The sequence below is a fragment of the Neomonachus schauinslandi genome, chromosome 5 (assembly GCF_002201575.2).
Source record: "Neomonachus schauinslandi chromosome 5, ASM220157v2, whole genome shotgun sequence".
Taxonomy (NCBI): domain Eukaryota; kingdom Metazoa; phylum Chordata; class Mammalia; order Carnivora; family Phocidae; genus Neomonachus; species Neomonachus schauinslandi.
Window position 1 is genome coordinate 21394952 of NC_058407.1, and position 12297 is coordinate 21407248.

At 40.2% G+C, this 12297-nt stretch overlaps 1 protein-coding gene across 1 annotated transcript in view; it reads left to right on the top strand.

Moving 5' to 3' along the window:
* Nucleotides 1–5753: 5753 nt before the first annotated feature.
* UHRF1BP1L (UHRF1 binding protein 1 like) overlaps nucleotides 5754–12297 on the top strand; it is a 109776-nt gene continuing 103232 nt past the window's right edge. Inside the window, 1 exon segment of the mRNA XM_021687358.1 lies at nucleotides 5754–6017. Within this exon segment, the coding sequence (XP_021543033.1) occupies nucleotides 5974–6017 (44 nt within the window). The 5' untranslated portion in view covers nucleotides 5754–5973.

Genomic DNA, 12297 nt, shown 5'->3' on the forward strand with positions numbered 1-12297 from the left:
CACAGATGGCAAACTCCTTGAAGTCAAGCACTCTATTCCATTGGTGTCTATCCTTTGTATTAAAAAGTCATTGAATGTCCAAAGTTAATTATGTCCAGTTTTAGTCATTGTATTTTCTCTAATTTATTTTTAAATTGATAAGATCTCTTACTACAAACATGTAAAGAGTGTTTTATAAAACTTACGTCATAGAGCTGCCATCATTTCTGTCCAGCTCTCGTCTTTTAAAATATGCTCTTTCCTTCTGGTTATCAGCCCTTTCTCCTTTAAGCTTCTCTTTTTGCTTTCCTCAACATTTACACGCTCCTTGATCAAGATCATTTTTGTTGTTGGTTTCAGCTGCCATTAAATAATGACAAATCCTAAAGCAGAATTTCCACCCCCAACTGTAACCTGAATGTTTCTACACAGGTATCCTAAGATAACTTTAATAGCAACAAATCCAAAACTGAATTTTTTCTCCAAAACAGTTTGTTCCACCTAATTACTTATCTATATTAATGGTGTGTTCCAAACCCCAAGCTAAATACCTCAATTACCTTCAACCCCAATCCCAGACTTACTCTCTGGAATCTGCCCTTGGCCTTTCCTCTCTCCTGATACTGCCTTATCTCTCACATGAAATAATGCCACTGCCTTCTCAATGCCCTTTCTGCCTCCGTTCTCTTCTCATTCTGATCGGTCTTCTGTACTGCTAGCATAATTATCAGCAAGTATTTTTCTAAATCAGATAAAATGTCCATATATTTGCAATCTTAAATCTTACAGTGTGTGCTGGTAAATGTTCAACAACCAGATCTTGGGGGGGGGGGGCAAGCCCTGATTTGTAGGGCTTATCACTTTATGTGTTATAAATACTGTCACAATGGTTGATTTCCACCTATCCTGAAGTCACCAAATTCTGAACACAGAGTTGGGAAGAGATACATGTGATTGGTTCTCATGAGCCAGTATGAGCCAACTTTCAGCACAAGACTATTCAGTAAAAATTCTGAGTCTATTCGCCTTCACACCATGCACTCTTCCCTGCCAGATTTTAGCACAAGTAATCTCAAGCATGTGTTACTTTTATTAAAATACAATTCAATTGAGTAAATTTGAAGATTTAATTGGCTTTCCTAAAAAAATTTTTTTGGCTTTCTTGAAAGATTCATGAACCAGGCAATATCTAATCTAGCAACTAGAGGGGAACTCCTAGGAGAGGAGTTGTACAAAAATGGAAGTTTTTTTTTTTTTAAAGATTATTTATTTATTTAACAGAGAGGGAGAGAGAGAGAGAGAGCACAAGCAGGGGGGAGTGGCAGGCAGAGGAAGAAGCAGGCTCCCCACTCAGCAGGGAGCCCAATGTGGGACTCAATCCCAGTACCCTGGGATCATGACCCGAGCCAAAGGCAGCCACTTAACCAACTGAGCCACCCAGGCGTCCCAAAAATGGAAGGTTTTTATAGGAAGAACGGTGGCACAAGAAGTTATTAGCAAAGGAAAAGAGAGGATTGTTTCAGGAAAGCTCAAGTTTCCTGAAGGGGAAGGGCATGGGGTCTTATTTGGTGGATTACCTCATGTTCCTTTTGGGGGAATGGAGAGGGCCCTTATGATAGATTACCTCACTGGTGCTGGTCAGAAAACTCCTGACCAACCAGTTAAGACTATATTTCTGAGGGAGGTTGAAACTTTAATTAGGTTAGTTATTAAGTATCGGTTTTGTGACATGGTCTAGCATAAAGGACTTCATTTGGGGCTAATGGTTTTCTTTTTAACACTTTTCATATACATGTATATTTTGGCAATGTGTAATTGTTATGTGAAATTGGGTTTGCCTTTTGGTGGATGTTCAGCCAAATGACACAATCAAGCCAAAAAATAGGAAAAGCAAACGTTTTACTTACAAGTGAAGGAGAACCCCAGGGCTCTTTCCCAAAGCAGTATCTCTGAATAACAAAATTGGTGAATTTGTAAGCTAAGGGTACATACATATCCATGAAAGGGCTTGTGCAATGGGGAATACTGCATTGAATTGGAGCAAAAGTTATTTTAAGGTTATAAAAAGTTATTTTAAGATTTCCAGGTCAAAGTGGGAAGGGCAGTAAGGGACAGCATCATCAATTCTCTGGCTCTAGTTGGTCTGGTGTCCAGGTGCTCAAAGGAGCTTAAATTGTGTAAAGATAAGTGTATGAATCAGGTCAATCTTCACTTTTTCATTTTATTTTATTTTTTTAATTTTTTTTGAAGATTTTATTTATTTATTTATTTGAGAGAAAGAGAGAGAGCATGTGCAGGCAGAGGGAGAGGGAGAGAATCTCAAGCAGACTCCCAGTTGAGCATGGAGACTGATGCAGGGCTCTATTTCACGGCCCTGAGACCATGATCTGAGCCAAAATCAAGAATCAGACAATCAACTGAGCCATCCAGGCGCCCCTGTTTTTGTTTTGCTTAAGATTTTATTTATTTATTTGAGAGAGAGTCAGTCTTCACTTTTGAATATGGTTAGGCTATCTCCTCACCTGAAGTGGCTATTTGTTCTCACACTCTTTCAGAAGATGGCTGGGAGCCTAAAATGACTTTCTTTCTTTCTTTCTTTCGAGTAGGTGGAGGTCAGTGAAGGGCTTGAACTCAAGACCCTGAGATCAAGACCTGAGCTGAGATTACGAGTCAGATGCTTAACCAACTGAGCTAACCCAGGAGTCCCCTAAAATGACTTTTCTTATGTGAAGGAAGTGATGTCTTTTTCCATGGACCCTTATCTCATTCTGCTTATATAATTTTAAAAGAGTTAAAAATATGACTCTGCTATAAGTACATAATAAACATGTGTAACAGATTTATTTAAGTCATATTAATGAGTGAACTAGCTCTATATCCTATTTGTTGGCTTTTGCATTAATATGAATTGATAAATCTTTGGTGCACATTCATTATATACCTGTATGACAGTCATGTTTTTAACTTTTTGGAAATTATACTTTGGTAATTAAATAACAATTAAGAAAAATGTAAAGGGGTGCCTGGGTGGCTCAGTTGGTTAAGCAACTGACTTTGGCCCAGGTCATGATCTCAGGGTCCTGGGATTGAGCCCTGTGACAGGCTCCCTGCTCAGTGGGGAGTCTGCTCATCTCTTTCCCTTTGCCCCTCATGCTCTCTCTCTCAAATAAGTAAATAAAATCTTAAAAAAAAAAGAAAATGTAAATTAATTTAAAACACTGATTTTACAGTGGTTTTGACATATGTTCCCTCAAACCAGGGAGAGAAAAATTGAAAATGTATTTTCTCAGTAAAAAGATATTGGTAAAACCAGTAAAAACTCAGTAAAAACCACAGGCTCAAGGTAGAGTCAGCATCACAGGAAACCAAGACTTAATTGCAGTTTCAACCTCTCTAGGTGTGGAATTCTAAGCCAATGAGCCTGGAATTTTCTGGTCTGCACCAGTGAGGTAATCTATCACATGGTCCCTCCTCATCCCAGGCCTCCTCCCCTCACCCCCCAAGAAGATAAGGCAATAGGACTCTAGGCCTTTTCCCCTAAGGGAAGGTAACCTTGCCCCTTGCCTGAAATAATCTTTTCTTTCTCTTTCTTTTCTAGATAATAACTTCCTGTAAATTCCTTCCTACAAATAGCTTCCATTTTATACAACTCTCTTGGGAGCTCCCCTCTACTTGCCATGTGGGATGATCCCCAATTCATGAGTTGCTTAATAAAGCCAATTAAATTCTCAGATTTGCTCAGTTGAGTTTTTTTTTTTTAAACTATACTACAACTATAATTATTAAGCTATGAGATTCTTTAATACTTACTACTTTGAAAAGGAATCCATGTTTTGTTCTAGCCACATTAGGCCACTTGCCATTTATAAGCCATGAACTTTGACAATTCCACTTGCCTGGAACATCCTCTTGTGGCTAGTAAATTAATAATAATAGCTTCCATGCTATTGTGTCTGGCACTCTCTTAAGTCTCTTAAATACTTACTTAACCTCCATTAGCTTGGTTAATCCTCACAACAACCATCGTGGAAGCTGAGACGTTCCATACTTTTCTTATGATCACATAGCTAAAAACCTGCAGAGCTAGGTTTTATATCCAAATCTTGGACTTCAAGGTCAGTTCTACTAACACATTAAGCTGATTTAGTCTCATCTTTGAAATAACATCTCCACTGTAAATCTGTCTTTGACTTAAGGTGGAACGAATCACTCCTTCCTTTGTGTTCTCATGACAATTTGCATAACAATTGTTATTATTATTATTATATAATTATTATTATATAATAATAGTATTTATTGGGGCACCTGGGTGGCTCAGTTGTTAAGCGTCTGCCTTCGGCTCAGGTCATGATCCCAGGGTCCTGGGATCGAGCCCCGCATCGGGCTCCCTGCTCTACGGGAGGCCTGCTTCTCCCTCTCCCACTCCCCCTGCTCGTGTTCCCTCTCTAGCTGTGTCTCTCTCTGTCAAATAAATAAATAAATAAAATCTTTAAATAAAAATAATAGAATTTATTAAGAGCACTTTGTTGAAAACTTTATATGCATAATCTCATTTAGACCTCACAAAGTTCTGAGTTAGAAACTATTATCTCCAATAGATGAGGTACTTGAGGCTGACAGATTAAATACCTTGCCCAAGTTTACATAGCTACAAAAATGGCTGAGGTAGCATTTGACTGAGTCTAGTGACAAAGCTCAAGGTCTTAGCACTAAGAGTCTACTACTTTCCTTGCTAGGCTGCTAACTCTTTGATGACAGAACAAGGTTTTTTTTGTTTGTTTTTGTTTAGGCAACCCTAGATATTTGAATAGTGCCTAATTTATAGTGCATGAAGAACGTTGAGTAGTCAAAGCACTATCAACTTTCCGTTCTACAAAAAGAGCCAGGTTGTTGGACTATATGTGAACTACCTCCTCTCCCCCACCCATAACCACATTTCTTCCTGATACATCCCTCAGAGGTAGTGTAATTTCTTTTCCTCCTTTAGACATCATTGGGTGGTCATTTTCACCTCTGAAAATGTTGGTTTGGGGCTGGGTGAGGTGGAGGTTCAGAGCTGTAATAGTTCTATTTCAAGAATTTCCTTCCTTTTTATGGAAACTTTCAAGTGAAATTTTACATTCTTATTTTCTTAGATAAAACAACCTAGAGAAGGGAGTAAAGAATACATTATTAACCTATTTTATAGATGATTAAGGCTAAAACTAAGGACATTATTTTCTCCAGGTTAAAACAGCTAGAATACAAGACAGCCAGGACTTGAGTTTGGGACTTCTAATTCCCGGGTCCTGGACTCTTTTAAGACACGTTGTCAACTTCTAGTTCCCTTAGAACTGGAATCACCAGAGAAAACATTAGATCATAGTATGGGGCGGCAGGGAGGGTGGGGGGCAGTATATCTTAGAAAACGAGAAGAAACTGAGGCAAGAATATGAAGAAAGCTAGGTAGACCAGGTAGAGAGCAAAGCAAGCAGGGCAGTTTGTGCCCCAAATTCTGAAAAATTAAAAGTAGGATGTGGACGGAGCACTCAGTGATGGAGACCGGAACAAGACCAGAGTGGAGAGGGAGGACTATAAAGCACAAGAAGGTTCTGGGATTGGGAATCAAAGCACCCAGTAGCATCAAGGCGGCGAAGGACACGCGTCCAGTCCCGGACAAGGGTGGCCAGGCAGCACACTTCCCGCGCGGGTCGGAGCCTGCGTTGCCCCGCCCCACGCCGAGTCCGCCCCGCCCCGCCCTCCCCCAGGTCTCTTAGGTGATGCTGCAGCCAAGATGGCGCCGGCGGCGGCCACGGCGGCCTGAGAGTGATGCTCGCGGTCTTCGGCACCAGCGGCGGCGGCTGTGGCCTCGGCCGGGGCCTCTGGTCTCTCCCGGGCGTGAGCGCTCAGGCGACTCTCCTCCGGCCGGGTTAGTCCGGACAACAAGGAAGCGGCCACGAAGAGAGGAGGCAGTGAGAAACGCGGAGAGAGCGCGACGCCTCCTGCCGCGGCACCATGGCTGGGCTCATCAAGAAACAGATCCTGAAGCACCTCTCCAGGTCAGCTAGAGCCTCGGGCGTGGGAGGCCAGTCCGCCTCCGCCCTAGCCGTCTCGGGAGGCTGCTCGCAGCCTCGGGGGCGGCGGGGACTGGTAGCCGTGCGGGAGGCGACTCTTGAGCTGCCAGGTCTAACTGGGCCAGGGGGTCGCGGCCCCGACCTCCCGTCGCCTGCGGCGCCTGGCTCTGGCCTCAAGAGTCGGCCCCCTGGACGGGTTCTCCCCCAGCCGGCTCGCGGAGCAGCGTGGAGGGCGGCGGAGGGAGGCAGCGCGCTGAGATCGCTCCCCGACGCGGCGTCTGGGGGCGTCCCGGGGACCGGCTTGAGCGGTCCTGCGCGGAGGCTGGGGATTTGTGTGGCAGGGTGAATCCGAGCTCCGTGCTCGCCTCCATTCGGAGCAGAGCGCTAACCGAGGGCGTCTGGAGCGGTTTGGACTCTGGGCTGAGGCTTGTTTTCTCTGTGAAATGTTAACCTTGTTATTTTTCTGAACTCACCCCACCTCGCCGTTGCCACTCTAATGCATTAGAGGGTGTGCCTGTTTGCACAGTTAGGATTTGTTTTAGGTAAATAGCCAGAGTTCCCAGCTTTGGCAAGTTCTTTCTGGAGTCGTTTTAGTTCCACATCATTCTGGCAAAACAGTTTTTTGTTTCTTTTAAATTTGAGATCCATAAATTAAGGTAGTCAACATCTGTGGTGATAAACACAATACTTGTCATTCTTTCCATTTCATAATGCGGTTTTAGTCAGAAACATGACTCAGTAAAGCTGGCAGTTCGTTACTTCTGACTTCTCCATATTTGTCTCAAGACACAGGCTAAATGTGGGATCTTGTTTCCAACTTGTTAACGGCGAATTCAAAGCACTTGGTTATGACCTTTTTCTCTGTTATTTGTAAGTTAATATTAGGAAAAAACTTGGGTATGGTATGTTTATATGGTAAAGACAATTCTTGATTCTCCAGATCATTGAGTACCACAGGTTGTACATTGGGGAACAAAATCAATATTTCTGTGAATCAGCAAATGTTATCTAAACTTAAAACATTAAGATATAACATTTTTTTAAAAAGTAGCAAATTATAGCAGCATTTATGAATATACATTTCTTAATATCACTAATTGGAAAGTTTTAATATTGTACATATGGTCTGATACTGAATTATCTTATTTTGGAAAAAGGTTTTATCTTTTTAATTATTATTTAGGTAATGTCTGACTTAATCAGATGTTCTCTAGCCTTTGTCATACTCCATTCCACAAGAAAATTGAGACCTACAGAAAATGATTTGACTGTTTTTCTTCCAAGGATGATGGTACATGCCTAGTTCCATTCCAGATGCTTGGGAAGAAAGTTAATTCAATCAATGAGTGGCTTAGGGTGTTAGTTTAATTCTCTTGTAGAACTCCAGTTGAGAAAGGCTCTTAAAAATTAATAGCAAAGGTGATGGCTTATTTCACATATTCAGAATTGAGTCCTTAGGAGTACTTTTTAATCTCTATGATTTCTAATACCTTTGTGGTAAATAATAATGAGGATTTTTTTTTCAGAGATGAGGATTTTTGTTTTTGCACCTTTGGTCATTGGTATGCTTCTTTCTTTCTTTCTTTTCTTTCTTTCTTTCTTTCTTTCTTTCTTTCTTTCTTTCTTTCTTTTTCTACCTTTCTACCTTTCTTTCTTTCTATCTTTCTTTTTCTACCTTTCTACCTTTCTTTCTTTCTACCTTTCTACCTTTCTTTCTTTCTATCTTTCTTTTTCTACCTTTCTACCTTTCTTTCTTTCTACCTTTCTACCTTTCATCCCTGTGACTTAATCATTACATACTGGAAACCTGTACCTCTCACTTCCCTTCACCCATTTTGTCCACCCCCAACCCTTCACTCTGCCAACCATGAGTTTGTTCTTTGTATTTATGGATCTGTTTCTGCTTTTTGTTTGTTTCCTTCTTTAGATTCCACATATAAGTGAAATCATATGGTATTTGTCTTTCTCTGTGTGACTTATTTCACTTAGCATAAAACCCTCTAAGTCTCTCCATGTTGTTGCAAATGGCAAGATCTCATTCTTTTTTATAGCTGAGTACAGAAGTGAGTTTTTGAAAACACTTGAATTCTTGGTTATTTCATATTTCAAAACAACTCAGGTGATTGAAGAGTGTCAAATTCATGTTCATATATTAATCTTACTGCTGTCATCTCCTAAGAATAATAGTTATTTATAAATGTAAAGGACGACAATAGATGAAATAAGATGGGTGTTGTGATAAATTAGTTATTCAAGTAGGGGTGAACTTTTGAAATTACCTGGGGTCAAGCTTAATTTTACAAATTATCCAGTATTAAAGATGTCTCTATGTTGAAGTAATCATCTGGAGGACAATTTAATAATTTTTAACAGGAAATACTTAGAACACATTATCTTGCAGTAATAGACATTTCTTGTGGCCAGTTGATGCACTCATGGCACCTCAAAGGAGGCCTTACCTGACCACCCTTTCATCCTTCTCAGCATATATATATATATGCTTTTTCATTGTCTTCTTCACTTGAATGTAAACTACATAATGGCAGGGATTTTGTTTTGAGTCTAGCATAATGTAGGCACTCAACTATTTTTTTAATGAATGGCACCAAAGCATTGACTTTCCTTTGCATTTTCTTAACTGAGGTAAGACTATATGCCACCAGTATTATCACAGATAACTGGGTATGACCAGTTTCCCTGTGGTTTTAGGAAGGTAACTGAATCATTGAATAAATGAGCCTTTGTTGTCTTGGAAAGGAAGGACTAGGAAAATGACCCTTTCTGTATGGGGTCTTCCAGTAAGGAATAAGACTTTATAGGAACCAACAGGAGAAAGAATGCTTACTCTGAGCCTTGAGATTGAAGTATGGTGAAATTCTAACATTAAAACCAGTGTTAGGCAGATATAGGGGCTTGAGAATCTGGCATAGTGGAAAAGTATAAAAGAGAAATTCTTAAGAGATTAATAAATGCTTTAAGTAAATGCTGAACTATTTGAGAAGTGTAAATCTGTATACTTGTTCCCTGCCTAATTGTTGTTTAGTTTGTATCTTAAGCATCTGTTGCATTATTAATAAAAATAGTTTGTGTACTTGGAACTGATCTGAAACTGAACAGAAGGGAGGGAGAGAGAGGGAGCAGAGCTGGGGGGATTGGGCAAGGGGGCAGGGCAAGAGGGTGATGGGTGTGTGTGTGTTTGTGTGGTGGGGGTGGAAGTTGGACTACTTATATTTTAAGAGAAGTGAAACAGGAAAAGCCTTTGAACAGAAATGACTCTGATCTTTCATACTATAACCAGCACAGAATATGTTTCAGAGTCTTCTCTAGGAGAGTATTTTTTCAAAAAGGAATGGAAAGTTCTGAAGAAAAGTTGTAACAAATGTAAGAAAGGAAATAAGAACAGGAGCTACCTTTCAAGGCCTCATGTTACTGTGCATTTGTACTTGTGTGCTAGAGCAAAGAAGAGGAGGAAAATAGAAGCTGGAAGATAGAATATATTTAAGCCAGGACCTGAAAAGGAGTAAAAGATTCCGATACAGATGCTCCCTCTTCCCCTCCCCCCATGCTTTCCCTTTGGCTCATACATACTATGCTGGACACAAGGTTAACTGGAAGTGGGAGTTGGCAGGACAGATGTTCACCACACCTGGGTGGAGTCTTTGTATAATTTAAAGTCCTGGTTTTCAGTTAGAGGTGATTTTGCCCCTTAGGGGACATTTGGCAATGTCTGTATACATTTCTGATTGTCACAACTTGGGGCGGGGGGGGCGGATAGAGGCTAGGAATGCTGCTAAACATGCTGTGTACACAGCACAGTCTGCCACAACAAATAGTTATATTGCCCAAATGTCAGTAGTTGTGAGATTGAGAAACTGGTTTGAAGTATACAAGCATGTCAGATGATTGAACTAGGGTACTGTGCTACTTAAGGTTATTTTGTCTGCAAACAACAAAAATCTCTGTTTAACTTAGGTAATAGGGGAAATGTAATAGAAAGCTGTTGGGGTGGGTCACTGAGTCCGGGGAAGGGCAGACCTAACCAGCTCCTAAAACCTCATTGGACAAGATAATTCTTTGTTGTGAAGGGCTGCTCTGTGTTTGTGGGATGTTTAGCAGCATCTCTGGTCTCTACCCACTAGATGCCAGTAGCACTCCAGGCGTTGACAAATGTCCCCTTAGAGTAAAATCTCTCTTGGTTGAGAACCACTGCTTCCACCTCTCACAACTCTCAATCTGTGGTCTTTCCCGTCAAGTTTGAGATTCCTGGGAGAGAGAACCTGTTTGGCCCAGTTCCACTTACCAACATGGATCAGTTAACAATGGCAAAAGGTCATAAAGCAAAGATATGGTCATAGGTAGAACTGTTTTGAGTGTGGCTTATTGTTCCATTTGGTATCTTTAATAGGCATTGAACTAAATTAGATTTCAGAGTGCCTCATTTGCTATGTTAAAGAAATTGAACTTCATCCTGGGAAGTGACTGCTAATAAAGAATTCCAGACAAAAGAGGGACATGATCATTAAAGATGCTTAGTTATCAGTTTGGTTTTGGAATCCAGGGTTCAGGAGCAGTTGACTGTGGTGGAAATATAGAGTTTATAGAGGGTCTCTGATTAACTTAAATATAAAAGTCATGTATTGTAGGGATATCCCACAGGATTTATGGAAGGTTGGGGAACCATACTTGGAAAGGGATTGGATCCAGGCCAGTTCTAATGATCTAGGTAGGAGAAACCACTTGACAGTCTCAACAAGATATGTACCCTAAACTAAGAGAAGGAACAAATAGAAAGAGAGGGTGCCTTGAGAAGATTGTTGAATATTTGGAATATATGTTAGGGAGATTAGGAAAGGTTGAACTCTTGCCAGGTCTTGTGACTGAATGGCAAAGTCACAGAGACTTTAGGGTGCCTCATGGTGTATTCATGAAAGGAAGAAAAGGGGGGAACAGCAGCTGATAGTCTGGAAAGAACCATCAAAGGATTGGAAATTTTATCTGGGTGGGAGAGCAGTTGTGAAAAACAAATGAGAGAACTGGAAGGATTGGAGGTTTTATCTAAAAGTATTAAAGTTTAAAATTTCAGAGGAGGATTAGGCCTAATTTAGAGCAAGGTATCCATTAAGGCCATGGAACTGAATTGCTGAAGAGACGTTAAGGTGCATATAATCTTCTGGAGTGGAGTGAGAAGTGAAGTAAGTAGAGGAAGATGAGATCAAAGAGAAAACCGGGCTAGACCTTGTGGGGCCTTGTAATGACTAGGTCTATAGTCATTCCTGAATTAAACATTCTTGAAAGGAAACACAACATGATTTAGACTGTCGGAAATTATTTTTTCAAATGATAATTTTGTATAATTATTGATAGGCTCATTACATCTTTCACTTTTATGGTAAAGCTCAATAAATAATTTTGAGAGTTTATGTTTTATCAGGTTCTTGAACACTGGGCATTGGAGATACAAAGATGGTAAGACATGGTCTCAGCTCTTGGGAAACTTCAGTGATTCCTATTGTGGCATAGGAAGCATGAGTAGGATCACTAAATGTAACTTGTTTTTAGAAATATACTGCCATATGAAGTTTGTGAGATTTGATTTACTTGGATTGGGCAACTGGGAAAAAATTGAGTTAATTATTACCTTTTAGGAATAGAAATAAATTTACTTTTGTAATTTTGGGAATTTTAAAAGTAATTTTTAGTTACTTAAATTGACAGTATTCTTTTTAAAATAACCCCCAATACTGTTGATTTTGACACTAGATATATAACAGTTATTTAACAAATATTTACTGAGTGCTACTTTGTACCATGCACTAGTGCATAGTGCTGTAGCTAGAATCCCTGCTCTCAGTGGAATTTACATTTTTAATCAAAGGAGGCTGATAGTAAGAGTGAAGTACATTATATCAGTTTGTGGAAAGTGCTATTAAAAATATAACACAGGGAAAGGGGATAGAAAGTGCAGGGAGGTAAGGGTAGAGTTTGCAGTTTTAAATCTGGTGATCAGGAAGGCCTAATTGAAAAGGTGATATTTGAGAAGAGATATGAAAGGTAGTGGAAGTAAATGCAAGGATCCAGAAGTGGAAGCTTGCTTATCATTTTGAAATATATCAAGGCCACCAACATGAGTGGAGTGAGGAGTGAAGTAAGTAGAGGAAGATGCATCAAAGAGAAAACAGGGCCAGATCTTTTGGGGCCTTGTAATGACTTTAGCTTTTACCCTGAGTGAGATTGGAAGCAAGGCTTTGAGCCAAGGATTACTCTG